This window comes from Leptinotarsa decemlineata, unplaced genomic scaffold, assembly GCF_025532065.1.
Source record: "Leptinotarsa decemlineata unplaced genomic scaffold, Ldec_3_MD MMD2_P_RNA_scaffold_2, whole genome shotgun sequence".
Classification (NCBI taxonomy): domain Eukaryota; kingdom Metazoa; phylum Arthropoda; class Insecta; order Coleoptera; family Chrysomelidae; genus Leptinotarsa; species Leptinotarsa decemlineata.
The window spans coordinates 16,654,127-16,672,348 of record NW_027412529.1 but is presented as its reverse complement, the minus strand read 5'-3'; the positions used below and the strand labels follow the sequence as shown (position 1 = coordinate 16,672,348).

Genomic DNA, 18,222 nt, shown 5'->3' with positions numbered 1-18,222 from the left:
AACACGGAGCGAAACCCGAGAAAACAGATCATCATATATATATATATATATATATATATATATATATATATATATATATATATATATATATATATGTGTCTGTTTGTCTGTCTGTCTGTTTTTCCGTTAATCAGCTGTAGCCCCCATACGAACGAAGTTGAGAAATTTGTGCGAGCTAAGGACTTACGAGGTCTTACTTGTTAACGAGTGATTCCTAGAATCACTCGTTAGAATGATTATTGAATAACGAAATCAGTTAGCTCCCTAACTATATTAATAAAGGGGAGCTGTTGGAAGGTAGATTGCACTATATCGTTCAGTTGAACTATACCTATTTGGACAGTACACATCAGTTTCCCAGACTGAAGTGTATGTCATTCATGATGATAGTAATACAATTTTCACAATGAATTTCATTGGGATGCGTCTCCCTACACGGATGCGTCTTGAATAAAATTCATTGTGAAAATTGTATAATCATTATCATGATAGTGTTATTGGTTTTGCAATGCGCATTGAACATCATTTCAGAACCTCAACAAAATGAGCGAATCAATATTTTCACAGACATCCAGCCTGCACTTGGGGCACTGATAAACCCAAAATTAGCTTTCAAACTGGTTTAGGAATTACTTAATGAACTGAAGAAACTGACGGATATAAATAGATTGACTTTATACAGGTAACTGAAGAACTGATTCAACAAAGCAGAGACCAGCTCAGGACAATTACAGGCCTACTCACTGGATACTGACTGAGAGAACACCTGAACGTGAAAGGACTGTATAACGGAGACCTCCTCTGCAGGAAATGCAACAAAGAGACATCATATTTTATGCAAATGTAAGGCACTGAAGCACAGGAAGCAAACATTTTATGGACAACCTGTGGCGTACCGTGGGTATCGGCTACCCGGTGCGGAAAACAATTTTGCCGCCCTCTTAATTATGTATTTCGATTTAATGTATACTATACATATAATATAATTCTATATAATTCTAGAGATCTCTTCAGCAAGAATAGTAATCATTATTTTGCATTATACAAGTTCGATTTTAACTAAATAAGTTCATTTGTTTTACAATCACGTTTATTAATGAAAAATTCTTACTTCAACCATTGATATAACAGGTACATAGGTATTATTTAATCGACATGATTAAATAATTGGCGAATTGAATATAAAACGAAAATCAGTTTTTATTCAAAACTAGAATGACTCTATTAAGTAATATTTTCTTTTTGAAGAATAATATAGGTAGGTATTTGTTAGAGTTGAAAACAAAACCTCCGTCTTCAATTGAAAATTTAAACGTCTACTTTTTTCAAGAGCAAAGTCTTTCATTGCACCATCAACGTCTATAGCATCACACACCTCTTGTTCAATAGACAAGATAGCCAAATTTGTTTGTCTTAGAGAACCCTTTGTTGACCTTAAATAATTTTTCATTGATTGCAATTTCGAAAAACTTCTCTCACAGGTGGCATCGCTTATGGCAACTGTAAAAAATATTCGCAGCATGATTAAAATATTGGGCAGAATGTCTTTCAGCTCATATTTTACAATAAACTTCAATAATTCAAGTGAGTCTGCATTAATTAATTTATTTTCGTTTCTGGGTTTCAAGGTCCAGTTGACTGTGATAAATTTAAGTCTAATGCAGAATTTGACGTCTCAGGAACAACACTTTTCACATATTTAGGGAAGCCCCTTCATTTTCTCTAATATTTTCCAACTTAGCTCTTCTCTTATTACGGTAAGATATCCCACTTTCTTTCACTCTTTTCATTTTTGATGCTGAAATAAAAAAAATAGTAATGATGAAACTTATAGTAACAAAAGAAAATATCGAACATTTCAAAAACTAGGTATATTTTACAGCACATCTATCTATAGGCAAAAATTTGAAAACCGTAATTGAGCAATTCAAAAAAAGTGTACCCTGATCTGAAATTCGGTTTTCATTTCTTGTGTGTGTGTGTGTGTTTTTTTAATTTTGACCCTAGTATAATAGGCAATAGAGTATATTTTTGTGATCGGAAAATAAGTCACAAACGGAGGTCCCATATTGCTAACTTCTTGTGTTTTTGAATTATTTAAAAATTAGCTATCGTACTTAGCACTTTCAATTTTTTAGTATCAAATACTACACAAATTTTGCAATTATCAACAATAACGTTAGCCAAAGATAATAGATTTATAATAGTAAAACTTGGTCACATACTTAAGAAAAAAATTGAAACCCAGAACACTTCAACAAAACGTCCGCACTGGTCACTAATTAGTTTCACATTGAAAACAGAGTACCGTCTCCCAATGAAGACGATATGAGGTTTTTTCATTTCGTGCCAAATTTTTTCTACGATTAGAAGATTTTTTGCGAAAAATAGCGGTCACAAAACGGAATGTTCCGGTCGACTGAAATTTAATTTTTAATTTACGATTTTAATTTCTATTCATTTATAATATAATATAATAAAATTGATTATTCTAACTGATCAACTCGACTTCTACGAATGTAATTGTATTTATAAACCATTCCCAACACACTTTTTTCTTGGAAATCATAGTTTTTCTGGCCCTATTTTAACATCTTTGTGAGTGTTATATTTAGTTAAGTAACATCATAACCGAGGGTACTTTTTTTTAATTAATTGCTCAAATATTTGTTCGGAACCCTGGATTTCAATAAATTAAAGCTTGATCAACATATCAGATATTCTAACATTCAATAATATAAATAAAATATTTAATACTCACACAGTTAAATATAGGTACACGTAACGGAAAATTAAAATTTCCAATAATTTTATAACCACTACACGTACTCATTGGAACAAAAATCAAAGTAACCAAATAATGTGAACTAAACAACTGAAGATTCACGAATAAAACTTTCTTTGAATTGTCAAAGCATGACGTACTTTCTTAAAGGGACGTAGTAAACAATATTGAACCTAATAAATATGTAATAGAAATCATTATCGCTGATTATACGTCATAAACAATCCAAGCACAAAATAAAATATGGGAAGTCCCCGCAAATCAGTATAGACGGTGTTACCATTCGCTAGAAAGTATCATTCAAAGAAAGGGGATTCCCCGAATTCGTCACAGTATAAGTAATGAATATATTTTATTATTTACTGTGAAATTTTGCCGCCCCTAAAAAGTGCCGCCCGGGGCGGGCCGCACCCCCCGCCCCCACTACACTACGCCACTAAACGACAACCCAAATTATGTCTAGAAGAATATTACATTCATCTTGGAAACGATCTATATAAACTGGTGCAGGACACAAGATTCTTGGAAGTGGTGTCATCTGAAAGATGGGAGAAGAACGAAATGAGTCCATGAGGATGCAGTGTTTCTCGGAAATTTAGGAGAGATGGACAAGTCAAACGGCTCCCAAGTTGTAGAAAATAATACATATTTCCTAATAATTTAGTGGTCGAGTTGCCTGCTTTTAAACAACTCGTCAACTTCCCAGAAATATAGTAATTTATACCTCAGTATTACAAATTTCTTGAGAATTTATTTGTCGGGTTAACTGCCCTTCAATGTGGGTGTTCTTTGCACTACAGTGTCCTAAAAAATCCAATGATGAGTTTCCGCGGTTATTTAACAGATGGGGTTGGTGAAGAGGAGTATAAAATAATGGAAATTAAAATTTGATAATGGGGAATTACTAATCCATCATTGAAAGGGGTGATCATTCTACAGGGATGGTCGATAGCAGGTTTTATTTCACTCACCCATTCATGATTCAATGAGTCATGTGAGGTGGAGCATCCGTTGGGAATTGATGCATGGAGTGAAAAATTATATTCGCACCAAAAAAATAGTTTTAGTTGGTTGAAAGCAACCCAAAGATTTTGAAAAATGTTACAAATCAAAAAGTATTTGTAGGAGGATAATGAAAATATTACGAAAATTACTTTTCAACAAAAATCATATGTTCGTTCATCGTAAAATTGAAAAAACAAGAGAATGTTCTGAAATGATCCTTTTATTACATAATCGTTTTAGAAGGAGTCTGACATAATATAATATTGGTTACGATGTGACCTCACGATAGGTAGTTCAATGGCATGGCACAGTTTTTTATCACCTAAAATTCTTCAAAAATTTTTTGTTTTAGTATCCATGAGGTATTGTAGTGTCAGTTTCTTTATATTTGAAATATTTGTGAAGAAATTTATAAAGGCTTAGGAACAACTAACTGAAAATTACCGTTTTCGTAAATACATTGAGTTGTAAACAATCTTCTGATCCCGTGATAGCTTGAGTTAATAAATCATACTGAGAACACGAATCTCCAACTTTAGTAGCATCTCTCACTCCATCCCAGGGTTCAACCGGTTGAGGAGCCTGAAAATTTACATAAAATTAATGTCAGTCAGAAAAGTGTTGCAAATTTCATTCATTCCATTCATGTTTCGAATATGTTTTTATTAAACTAAAATGAAACAGCTGCTGTCTCCCTACGAAAGATCAATCTCATTACATTAAAAAGTATCACATGTTTTCATTTAATTTTAAAATACCTGACACCTCAATGCCTGCTCAAAATATCGAAAATATCATATTATGACACTTTCCAAGAAGATAACTTGACGATGTTCCAAGTAAATGAAATTTTTCTTGTTTTACATGCCACAAGTATATCATGTACCAATGCTGTGAATGATATCTGATTCAATTCCACACCGAATATTTGGAGTACAAGGTGAATAAAAAAAAATTTATATAATTCAATGTTCATATAAAAGTAATTGTTTCGAAAGTATTTTTGAACTAAAAGTTCTTTAGGCGCGCTTGACTAGGGATGTAAGCTAGTGAATGCGTGACTAGGGCGTTACAAAATGTGATCGGGCGAAGGGAACGGAAGTTGAGAGGGAGGTATGAGTTAGTGAAGATTGAAAGAGAGAGTTACGTTTCGTATATTACTGTATATATAATAAAATTATCATACCCTGCCACTAATTTTGACAGGAGATTTCAATGTTAATTTCACGTTCGAAAATGGACAACTCATGGTGAATATTAACCGGGATGAGCCTACCACAAGGCATGAAAAAACAATCGATGAAGTTTTCTCTAGATGACTTTCTAGTTTTCATTCGAAAATATCTGTATCTTATTTCTCATACCATGAACCTATTTTGATACTTCGTACTGGAATCTCTGGCGTAAAATGAATCTTTCGAAAACCCCTTTTCAACACCAGAACAAACTTACCTTCTCTCGACGCAAGTTTCACTAACCACGTTAGCGTCCCCATCATTATGACTCATAATGATCAACTGAGGTGGCTATTTTTTTTAATTGAATAGATAGAGGTTTGAAAAATATTTGCAATGATTCATCTTTTTCAGATTTACTCAATTTCAGAGCCAAATATTTTTTTCGAATGATGCATGCAATTTCGTTGATTTCGTTCTGTCGATTAAATCAACTTCTTTGCTCAACGGTTTAATATGGTGAATGATACTACCCCACACCCTGTGTATACTTATATATTTGTCGAATCCTTGACGATAACGTCCACTATTCGTATTGAAATATTTCATTATCACAATGGTTCCATATCGATGTTGCCAACAATCGGCACAGATTCTCTTGAATTCATCAAAAGACATATCGGGAGAGACGTGTTCATCGAGTAATTGTTTCAAATTCATTTCATCCTGTTTGAAAAGTACAATCATATTGCAATTGTCTCGTATCAATTGTTCGGGAATTTTTGAATATGTCTAACAAAGATAGGTGGTACCAATGTCCTTATGTCTATATACAGAATAATATTCACGAATATTTTCTGCTGGCCATCGCATGCGACATCATCTAGAATGAATATGGAATTTGATTTGGTTTCGTGAGGGCTTATGATATCCTCATTTTCCCTAAACGGATAATATCCCAACCCCTTGAATTCACTGGAAATTTCTTGAACCACTTGATATTTAGGTTGATACGATGATTTTGAATATACGTAGATATTTTCGAATTTGGCGCCATTTAGGTGGAATAGCAATGTTAAGATAGCGTTTGTCTTTCCACAAACTCTCGGCTCACAAATTAGTGCACGAAATAAATTGGGCAATGCCATTACAATGCAAGTCCCTAGAAGAGCGTCCCTAGAAGAGGGATCAAGTGTTGGAAAATAGAGCTTGGGAACGCGTTAAATCGAAAGACGCTAGATTTGGTGAAATAGCTGCAGCTTGGCTCGTAACTACAACAATGAAAGCCAATAGGCTTGGCATGGGGTTGTCCTTTCGACTTAATATGCTTCAAAAAATTACTAAAAATTGGAAGCCACATCCTACCAATATTGAGAAATCTACTGTTTCAGCTTTGTGAGCTGCTAAAATGGCATTGAGTCAAGCTGGAGGACATAAAAACATACGGATACCTAGGATAATTCCATTCGAAGCAAAATCTAGAGGAATTCTACCACTCATACCTATATACGCTGCCCTTTCAGCTTGGGGTTCGTTGGCAGGTGGAGCAGGCGCTATCGCAAAAACCGTAATAGATGCTAAAAATGCCAAGGTGCGTGGTATCTTGGTATCCACAAATACTCATTATTACATAATTGTTCGATCATATCGTAGGAGTCATAAGTATCATCATGATAAAAATGTTAGTTTCTGTAGTCTGAACTCTAGAATCATGATTTTCAATGCTGCCAACGGATCATTGGCCAGGTAGTCATCAGCTATTTGGTGATTAATATGTGATTATATGTCCACATTTTTCAAATTGTCCTTTCAACCCCAGAAGTAGATATACTTGAAACAGTTCAACAACAGCACTCAATTGAATATTTTTGGCACCGTGATAATGTGTTACTTTCGTAAATGCAAATAAAATGAAATGCACTTTAATTTGAGTGACGCGAAAAATAGACTTTTAAATCACTCAATTATTTGTTGTAGATACTGTAGATACATCTACATGTTTGAACAGTTCCTTCTAGGAACGCCGAAGTTGAATTTGATTGCCGTTTTCAATACTTCAATTTGGAATTAGGTTGGTGTTATGAAACTGTCTATTTAAAACAGTATGGAAAAAACCCTCACCTTATCGGATCTACTATTGTGCTGAAACCACAAGTCATTTCGATTTCATTTTCAATTGACCTTCACTCTTACCTTTATCTGATAAATGTGTTTTTGTTATCGATTATGAGTAATGACAATTTATGATAAATGTAAGCTGCCATTGTGTAACCAGCTTATATGAGTGTGTCCTTCTATAATAATCATGTATTGTTAGATAGTTCTTTTTGAACGTTATCATTTGTAATGTTTTGTAACTAGGTTGTTCAACAAAGGACTCAGTTTTGAACAAAAAATAAAATTGAAACCTCAGGCCTAGATTAAATGAAAAACAAATCCCAAACACCGGAAATACAAAACTATTCTATACGCGCGTTTCTCCAATGAAGTTGGCATCTTTAGAAGATGGAGAAGAAAAAGTTTGCTATTCATATTATCAACTTTAAAGTCTTTACTAAATTATTCAACCGGGTGGCGCTCAATTTTTGTTGAAGCCTGAGTATTCTCAATTTTCTCAGCTGGAGCTCACCAGGATAAAAATCTGCTTTTGCTCTACGTTATTTTTTCATCTGGAAAAAATAAAACGTTACACAAGATATAAATATTTTAAATAATTTTGAATATTATACTTTGGATGAATGATTCAATAACTGATTTCATACTCATCTTCATTATATACAGTGCATTTCTTAAATGGCCCCCCCTTTTATTTTTTGAACAGGTCAACTCAAAAAATTGAAATTTGGGATAATGAAATTAATGAATGAATACTTTCTTTTGAAGTGAAATTGACAGATGAAACTTTCAAGATGGCGACTGGGCGCCATCGGGGAAAAAAAATTAAATGAAAAGGGGGGTCTTGTGACATCATTTAGAAGCTCCTGACGAATGCTTCACAACCCTAGAATATGATGTCAATATCGTCACCTACTACAAAATGACGGAACATTAAATAATTTCCTGAAAAATTCCAACAACCCCATTATTTTTTGTTTCTAAAAACGACAAAAAATGTCAGTACGACAAAGAACATCATTGTTCAGTTAGAATATTCTCATTTAGTTTTCAGTTTCACTAGTAGAAAGGAACCACGTCAACAATCTCTAAAATGGTCAATTCTCGTCCATTGGAAGAAAAAATTGAAGCAATTTTTATTTACGGTGTGACGCGTAACTTTCACAAGACCGAAAGGATTTTCAATGAACGTTTACCGAATCGTCCTATCTGTAGAAAATATTTGAGGGAACCTGTATCCAAATTCACAACTACCATATAACAAAAATACCCCAGGTCATCCGTCCATTCCGGAAGAACAGCAAGTGCAAATAATAATTGGTGAGATGGTAGTGAATCCTGAACAGACTACTTTTCGTCGCGAATGTTTGTGGGGTGTCTCTTTCTACTGTGTGGAGACTTTGGAAGAGGAATAGGTATCATCCATAAGAAATTAAAATGGTACACCAATCAACTGAAAATGACCCTGATCGAAGATCAGAATGCTGTAAAATCGTGACGGAAAGGATTGCAAGGCATTCTACCTATCTCTACAATATTTGTTTTAATGACGAATGTACTTTTTTTTAAACGGCAATGTTCACAGACAAAATTGCCGTTATTGGAGTGACACCAACCCTCACGTTTTCCGGGAAACACATACCCAATATCCAGAAAAAATTAACGTTTGGACAGGAATATTGAGAAACCATTTTGTAGACCCTCTGGTTATTGATCAAAATTCAACAGAGGAACTGTATTTGAATATGATGAAGCTACTGTTGACCCTCTCATTACTGAAATCGTCGAAGCGAATCCTAATGAATTCGATATGGATATTGTATTCCAACAAGATGGAGTCCGACCACATTACTCCAAACAAGTAAGAAACTATTTGAACACTACTTTTCCCAGTCTTTGGATTGGCCGTCGAGGTCCTACAGAATGGCCAGCCTGCTCGCCAGATTTGATACCTTTGGAATTTTCTAATAGGAACTTATTCAAAACAAAAAGTGTATGAAACTGAACCTGCTTCAATATTGGATACACTGCAGAGAATAAGAAATATTTGTAAAGATATTGACATTACTGTGTTCGAAAAGGTTCGGCGTGAAATCTCGGATAGGCTGTTCATATGTCAAGAAGTTCAAGGCAACCATTTCGAGCATATTCTGAACTGACCTCAAGCTCATTGCCTCATATTATGTAGTTAAATGTCAATGTATTCAGGAAGTTATTAAAAGTTCCGCCATTTTGTAGTAGTTGAAGATATTGACATTATATTCTGGGGTTGTGAAGCATTTGTCAAGAGCTTCACAAAGATGTCATTCAATTTTTTCCCAGTTGGCGCCCAGTCGCCATCTTGAAAGTTTCATCTGTCACTTTCACTTCAAATAAGTTTCATTAACCCAAATTTCAATTTTTTGAGTTGACCCGTTCAAAAAATAAGTGCATTAAAGAAATGCACTGTATGTGTGCTACTTGAATAATGTGTTGGGAAGTTCTGAAGATACGCAGTATTTTATTCGAAATGAAAGGGAAAAGTTTTGTCTGACAATTCATCAATTTCATCAGAATCTCAAAACTATATGTGAAAACTGTATTGTAAAATGCTAGTAGGGAGTTTTCTAATGCATCTGAATGAATCATAATTATTTTTCAATTTGAATCTCTTCGACTTGCACTGACCTTGAATCTGAGGTCACCCACTGGGGCTTTTCCATATGGAATCCCGAGAAAAGATAAATACTTCTCGCCTTTTATATCAGTGGCCAAAAATCCTTTCACTTTTCCCTCGGAAATGCTGACGATTTGACACTCCATTACCTTTATGAGAAAATATCTGTTAAATAGAATCTGAGAACTATCATTATTGTGGATTTCACATTGATTATAATATATATATATATATATATATATATATATATATATATATATATATATATATATATATATATATATATATATATATATATATATATGGAGAATGAGTTTGATTTTCGGAGTGTATGTTGAGCCGACAATAAGAGATACAAATAGAAATATTTGCTCAGTATCCCATGACAAGTTGGTAGAATTTGGGTTTCATTGATTAATGGATAGTTGATAGTTCGCAATGGAACCTCTGGCGGAAAATGAAACTATTGAAAAATACTTTCTTTTAATGATATTCTGACATAATGACTGGTCATAATGATCTCCTGAGGACGCTAACTTGGTTAGCGAAATGCGCGTCGAGAGACCACAATTTTTGTTCTGGTAATAGAAAGGTGTTTTTCAATAAATGGGTATGTTGTGACTGAGGCTCATGCACTCGAAATTGATAAAAACATTGCGGAATGTCTGGAGTTAGGTTTTTTTAACAGACTAATGAACGTTTGGTCTGTTCTACAGATTGAAAGATCCTTATAAAGTGCAGTTCAAACTGATTCGAATTGAGAATTAACGAATGAGTCGATATGAACCGTTGTCGAGTTGAACACTAGAAAGTATCTGTAAAAGAGTGCAAAGTTATATGATGGGATTGGTCGATACTTGATGAAAATCCACAACTAAAGTATTCAAAACACACTTTATTGTGAGATTCTCACTAAACAATTTGACTAATAAGCAACCCGTGTTTCGCCATGCATTGGCTTCTTCGGGCGTGAGTAAATACTAAAAAGAGAGAAAATCAGAGTTTTATATCGACCTTCTTTGGGCATTTTTACTTTTCACAATTTGAAAAAAATAAAATCCTAATGGAAAACTTTATGCAAGTGTAGAATGGCAAAACTTTCCAGTTCAGACCGATGCATTTTTCACAAAGAAAAATGCTATATTCATCAGTATCAGAGTCAATGACAAGGGAAGCTGAAGCTTGCATACTTGCAGTATTTTTGTTCATAACAGCTTCGTTTTTGAAAATGAAAAATTGATTTTTTTATGCGTATTCATCACAAAAACTAAATAATTCATCAATTTTTTTTAATCATAAAAATCTTGCCTAGATTCTTTAGTTTCCACAATTTGGAAATTGTTCGTGGAACGAAAAAAGACACGATACCATTTTTATAAGAAGATAGACGGACTTCACAAAAATAATATTGAATTGGGAAAAGGACAGTGGTGTATCATGATTTTGATAAAAAAATTGACAGAGCATATTAACAGGGACGCCAATGATGGACATTGAGAAAACCTTTACAAAATATATTTTTATGCGTTCTTCGCGTCCACCAGAATTGATAATGGAAGGCAAAGATTTTTTTTTCAAATCATCCAAGGATTATCACTCTTCAAGATCAGCATTCAATTTTGAAACAATAGTATATATGAGGCATTTCAAACCTTATATACTTACGCAAATTAGTTCAGTTATCAAGGATTACAAAACACAGTGACTGGGAGAATTATGAAGTGTAAAGCAGAAGTATGTATTATGTATGTATTACAAATCAATAAATTGACTTCTCAAATTTGATCATTTCAACATGAACGTAATAATATTTATCGTACAGGCGTGCCATTATTCGCTAGAGATAAGCCAGTTTCCTTTTACTATAAACAATAATTATGATGTAAAAGATAACATTCATAGCAATTCATTATAAGTTATCTGATAATACCAGGTTTGAAAGACTCATTAAAAAATATATCGCACAGTGGAAATGTCAAATGTTGAATCATTGAAAATACCTAGAAATATAATGATACTAATAATAATAATAAATGATCTACTCTCGAATCTTAAAATCATACCGGCTTGCCGCACTGAGGCAGAAATCTTAGCCGCACAGATGCAGAAGGCTGTCATTCTTGACTCACTGCGCTTCTCGGACTCATTGATCACTCCCCACGGTGTGGGGAGTGGTCATTGGTTGATAATGCTGGCGCGCCCTTAGGAATGTATCGGGACTTCGGGGGATAGGGCCTGACTAGCGCACACTACGGTGAAAAAAAAAAGATCTAAATCATCAAAAATATCATCATTGAAACATAATATAACCGTAATCTTGATGAAACGAAGGAATTTCAACTGAAGCTGCTTCACAAATCAAGCTTTGAAAACAGATAATAACACAAGATTGAATGTATAAAAAGATGTACCATTCACATAATTCAGAAAAGTAGTATTTTGTCAGCATCTAAATCGCTCGAGAAATCAAAATCATAACGTAGGTCATTAACATTAATCACCTAATTTTAAGATGCAATTTCAAATGCTTTCTGAAATCCATGATCGTATAGTTCAAATACACGATTAAGTGCAGCTCCCCTTTAATAATATAGTTAGGGAGCTGACTAATTTCGTTATTCAATTCTATCATTTCTGATTATATAAGATATACTTCTCAATACTACTCACACACACACACACACACACACACATATATATATATATATATATATATATATATATATATATATATATATATATATATATATATAGGGCTTTTCATGATGAGCGTTAATTAGCCGTTTCTGACAAACTATTTAACGGATCAACCTGAAAATTTCACAGTATGCATAAATCAATATGACCTACACGCCTAAAATATTTCAGACGAAGCGGCATTGTCGCTTCTACTATAAAGTAGCGGCTTCTTTGATTTTTCAAATGGAACACCCCGTATACAATATCATATTATGATTCATTATCACTTTTTCAACAAATTCATATATATTTTCCTATACCTATCTATTACCGTTTAGAAGATATAAATTAATTTCGATATTTTTTTTTACCAAACATGAACTTTTATAAATGCTGATAATCTTGAACTCTCTTGCACTAAAACGATCAAATTTGAAATGGAGTGGAGTGATACTATGAGGATCTTCACTCCGAGTCATATTTTCATTTGCCTTATACAGGGTCTTCAAAAAATGCAGATACTTTGATCTCATGAAAAAATTAGTGGAACTCAATTTTTTCAAATGAAACACCCTGTATATTTCAACATTTTTGAGCTCTACATCCAATTCTAGATTAACTTTGTTCAGATAATACTATTTCTATTTTGAACCGTTTTCCAGATAAACTGTTTCAAACGGAAACTGACGTGGTTTTCTTGCTCGTTTTTTTTTGAATTCATCAGTTATCTTGGATATTCAACATTTTTTTTATACTTAGTAATATTTCTTTTTGATCCAGTTTTTAACTGTCTCAGATCAGTCAATTCGAAATTGGTATGTACCTACCTTAGAAAAAGTTACAATTTGTATACATTGAGGTATTGGTCTCTAACGTACAACAGTACACATTAATATTTTTCAATAGTGTGCTTTGGAAAAATAAATAAACCAATTATTTAACGTCAGACTTTCGTTAGTGGTTTTGACTGATTGTGATAGCTACCAATAATGTCAAGATTGGGTTACAGTAATGAAGATTTCTTGAATTTATTAATAATTTATGGTGAGTGCAATAGAATTGCAAGTAGACCATGCCGAGTATTTCATGAAAGATATCCACAACTTCCGAAGCCGAATAATAATGTGATAAATCGACTACTAAAAAACTGTAGGTTGAATGGAACCTTCCGTCCAAAAATTATTCGAAAGAAGACTAAAGTGGATGATGACAATGGTATAACAGTTTTGGGATACTTTCATGCATTTCCAAATGCTTCTCTGCACGAGGCTGAAAGGGAGATAGGTATACCCTACGTGACAATTTGTCGAATTCTTAATAAGCATAAATGGCATCCCTATAAGTTCTACTGTGTCCAACATTTGAAAGTGACTGATTTACCTCATAGAGTGGAATTCATTGAATGGTTACTTGTCAAGACTCATGAGGATGAACATTTCCTTGACAATATCATATGGACAGATGAGGCCAAGTTCACAAAAAATGGAGTTTTCAATAGACACAACAGTCATTATTGGGCGCCAGAAAATCCCCATGTTGTCCGCCAAAGGGTTTTCAAGAAACAATTCAATGTATTTTGTGCCATAAAGAATGAGTCAATTTTTTATATCGAGTTTTATGATGATAATTTGAATGCATCAAAATATGGAGATTTACTGAGGAATGGAATTCAAATTATTTTAAATAAACGACCAGGATGAGAATGTGTATGGTACCAAATGGATGGTGCTCCACCCCATAATTCTCATTCAGTCAGCGAAGCTTTAACCGAAATCTTCGAAGACAGATGGATTGGTAATAATGGACCTTTTCGTTGGCCTCCTAGAACACCAGATGGCAATCCATTAGATTATTTCGTGTTGGGTTTCATTAAAAATATGGTTTACTCTACTCCAATAACAACAATGGAAGATATGAAATCGAGAGTTACAACTGCTTTCAATAGTTTGACTCCAGACTTGATCAGAAGCGCTACACATGACAATCTTTTGAAGAGATTACATGTTTGTTTAAGTAGAGGTGGAGATGTGTTTCAACACATTCTGAAATACACCGACGATTAAATTAACTCATTAATTTATGGGTTTATTATTTTCAGTTCGTGTTTCAGCGTTAATAAAACTATTGTTTGAAGAGAAGTTTCATTCGATGGTTGAGGAGTATTTTAATAATCATCTTTTCATTGTATTATCTGTGACTAATTGAGAAACACCAAACGAAATCTGTTTTACAAAAATAAGTGATGAACAAGGAAACCATGTCAATTTCCGTTTGAAACAGTTTATCTCGAAAACGGTTCAAAATAGAAATAGTATTATCTGAACAAAGTTAATCTAAAATTGAATGTGGAGCTCAAAAATGTTGAAATATACAGGGTGTTTCATTTGAAAAAATTGAGTTCCACTAATTTTTTCATGCGATCAAAGTATCTGCATTTTTTGAAGACTCTGTATGAGGCAAATGATAATATGACTCGAAGTGAAGATCCTCATAGTATCACTCCACTTCATTTCAAATTTGATCGTTTTAGTGCAAGAGAGTTCAAGATTATCAGCATTTATAAAAGTTCATGTTTGGTGAAAAAAATATCGAACTTAATTTATATCTTCTAAACGGTAATAGATAGGTATAGGGAAATAGTATATGAATTTGTTGATAAAGTGATAATGAATCATAATATGATATTGTATACGGGGTGTTCCATTTGAAAAATCAAAGAAGCCGCTACTTTATAGCAGAAGCGACAACGTCGCTTCGTCCAAAATATTTTAGATGTGTAGGTCATATTGACTTATGCATACTGTGGAATTTTCAGGTTGATCCGTTGAATAGTTTGCCAGAAACGGCTAATTAACGCTCATCATGAAAAGCCCTGTATATATATACCCACAATCGATCGCTTCAAAAACACTTCAATAACAATAATTTCTGATTACATAAGAAAATACTTATAATATCTGTTTCTATATCACTGTCGTCTTTTAAATCAATAATGAATTTAGTTCCACTATTAAAATGGAAGTGTCCAATCTACATACAGTTTTATCAAGTGAAGTTACTTTTTTAATCCTTTTCTACCAGCCTTCTTCGGTGATATTAGATACTTCTTCTTTAATTAGCTCTATTACGTTATTATCGATTTTGAAAAATTATTTTAACTCCTAATATTCAGTTTCAATTTTCCCCAAATCAACTCGATGGAATTGAAAACACAAAAATAAGGGGGAAGTCTCAGAATGGTATGTACTTTTCAGCAGTACTCTCAAGGGCATACCTAGTTGGTTTTTGGTATGATGATCTTCAAAGTACAAATTGTTATCCATTAAAAAAAAATTGTATTTCATCTTTCCTCGAATTTTATTCGGTACTTTGATGAGCTGTCGCGAATGATAGGAAGCGTTGTCAAGAACAATTCGCATCCAAATTTGGAGTCAATGTGTTTTCATACCATTCCTCGAAAATATTAGCTTCCATGTTCTCTTGATAGTCAACATTGCAGTCCTCAAGTTTTTTTCCGATTTCAAAGAAATCGGAGTCCCTCCTTCACTTCCTCCGCAATGTACAATGATTAGTCGCGATCCTTTGTTTGGAGGCATGATAGGCGTACACTTTCTCAAACCATCAGTCCACCCTTTCATAACTGTGTCGAGAATGTCATACCAAGTTTCGTCCAAATGGAAAATTTACCGTCGTTCTTGTCTATATGTAATTATTTTTTCTAATTATTTGTTACGGAATTCCACTATTCTTCTGCTTTCCATAACTGTTTGACGTTTGTTTATTATTTTGAATCTGAATCTAAGTTTTTTTATCCAATTCTGAAGAATTTTGTCACAGCAGCTCACGTTATGGCCGGAAGTATTCAATTTCTTCCTTATGATCATTGCTTTTATAACAGTCGTATATTGTTTTTTTTTTCAGTGATTTTATTACATGAACATCTAAAGGTTTTGGTAATCCTGTATCACATCGCGTCTTCCGTTTATTAGGTTTGTTTTTGACTATTTTACGTACACTTGAGAAAGGAATTTCGGTCAAATCTGATGTTGCTTGCGATAGTTTGTTTCCCTCGAAAACCAAACTTGAGATATAGATTCTTATTTCATTAAAACATACTCTCTATGTTTCAATATTCAAATGAATCCGAATCTTATTCACTGGTATCTCTTTTGGGAAAATTATACTTTATGGGATATTCACGGATTTTCGCAATTGTTTCTGGGCTGATACTACGTGATGGTAGGAATTCATAACACTTTCAATTTTTTGTCGGACTCTATTAGTTTTCGAAATGTGGCCTGTCAAAGTTCGTATGATGTCACATTTTACCTTTTTTTAAGCAATAAATGATTGCAATTCACATATTTTTTATTCAACAGATCTTTTTTTATATCACCGCACTTTTTTCTATCCCTTTTCATTCACTCATTGCCAAGTTGCTTGAAATTAGATTGAAATTTCATAATTTGTCACGTGCTAACTCAACCTAACCTAACCCTACCTAACATAACTCAGTCTAACTTTACTTTAGAAGTTTTAAAAATATATGTATCCTCAACATCTTACCTGACCTCCAAATTCTAAAAGGAACGTATTTTCGAATAGTGAAACAATGCAATTTACAAAAAGTGATTTGTGTGCACCTGACAAATTATGGAATTTCATTCTAACTTCAGGAAACTCGGCAATAAGTGATTGAAAAGGGATAGAACAAGGTGCGATGATATGGAAAAAGTTGTAATAAATAAAAAAATATGTGAATTGCAATGGTTTATTGCTTGAAAAAACATTAAATATGACGGCATACAAACTTTGACAGGCTAAATCTCGAAAACTAATTGAGTCCGACAAGAAATAAAAAGTATTCTGAATTCCTAACATCACGTAGTATCAGAAAAAATCGCGAAAATCCGTAAGTATCCCATAAAGTACAATTCACTCTCTCTTTTTCGCATTGTTCACCATCGTTATTGGAATCACTATACTGGAAAAAGGCTGCGTTGTTATCACACTCGTTATTACTATTAGTACTTGTCCAAGGACGCCACATTTCATACAGATAACAAAAATTTTAAGTAATAATTACTGCACCAATATCGAATTTCAACACTCAACGATCAGTTCCTGAACTGAACACGACGGCGATAAGCTTCCCCGCATTCCCTGATTTCTATTCTATAACCTTTCCCTATTTCTATTCGTCAACATGAATTTAATTTTATGACTCTTCAGCCAATCATGAAACTCGAGTAGTAAATATTATCTAATACGAACCTTCCAGTCTACAGTCCACCTGGACTAGTTTGCTACTCATTCATTCCTATGTATTGATTTTTTTGGCGTTTGAGAGTGCCGACAACTTCAAGAGTACACCATATCGTTTATTTCGACTATACCTGTATTGTATTTATGAAAAGATTCCCATGAAAATTGATGAACTAACTGCTTTCAGGAATTGACAAAACTATAGTTGTGGATACAAAATTCATTTGCATGAGAAAATCTTGTCAGTCTCTTATTAAAATGTTCAGGTTATTTCATTTTATTTGCCAATATATCTGCGTATAGTGGGAATAAGCACATAAGTCAAAATATCGCATTTTTGTATTAAGTCATATTCGTCAAGAATAACTGCAGATGCATGACTGTGTGAAATCACATAATTCAAAAACGAAACATAAATAGGTTAAAAATGATTGTGTATATACACATTAGTCGAAATGCTATGATTACGGTGGGTACAATAATATAAGTCAGACTTACCTATGTAGTTTCATACTACCTTTTCTTCAGAGAAAAATCACATA

General features: G+C 33.5%; 1 protein-coding gene across 1 annotated transcript in view; it reads right to left on the bottom strand.

Annotated features, from left to right (window-relative positions):
• Nucleotides 1-11,527, bottom strand: part of LOC141486411 (juvenile hormone esterase-like) — a 31,039-nt gene extending 19,512 nt beyond the window's left edge. Inside the window, exons 1-3 of the mRNA XM_074184331.1 lie at nt 11,402-11,527; nt 9,748-9,885; nt 4,235-4,372 (exon numbers count right to left, since the gene is read on the bottom strand). Coding sequence (XP_074040432.1) covers nt 4,235-4,372; nt 9,748-9,882 — 273 coding nt within the window. The 5' untranslated portion in view covers nt 9,883-9,885; nt 11,402-11,527. The remainder of the gene's footprint in view (nt 1-4,234; nt 4,373-9,747; nt 9,886-11,401) is intronic.
• Between the last annotated feature and the right edge of the window lie 6,695 nt (nt 11,528-18,222).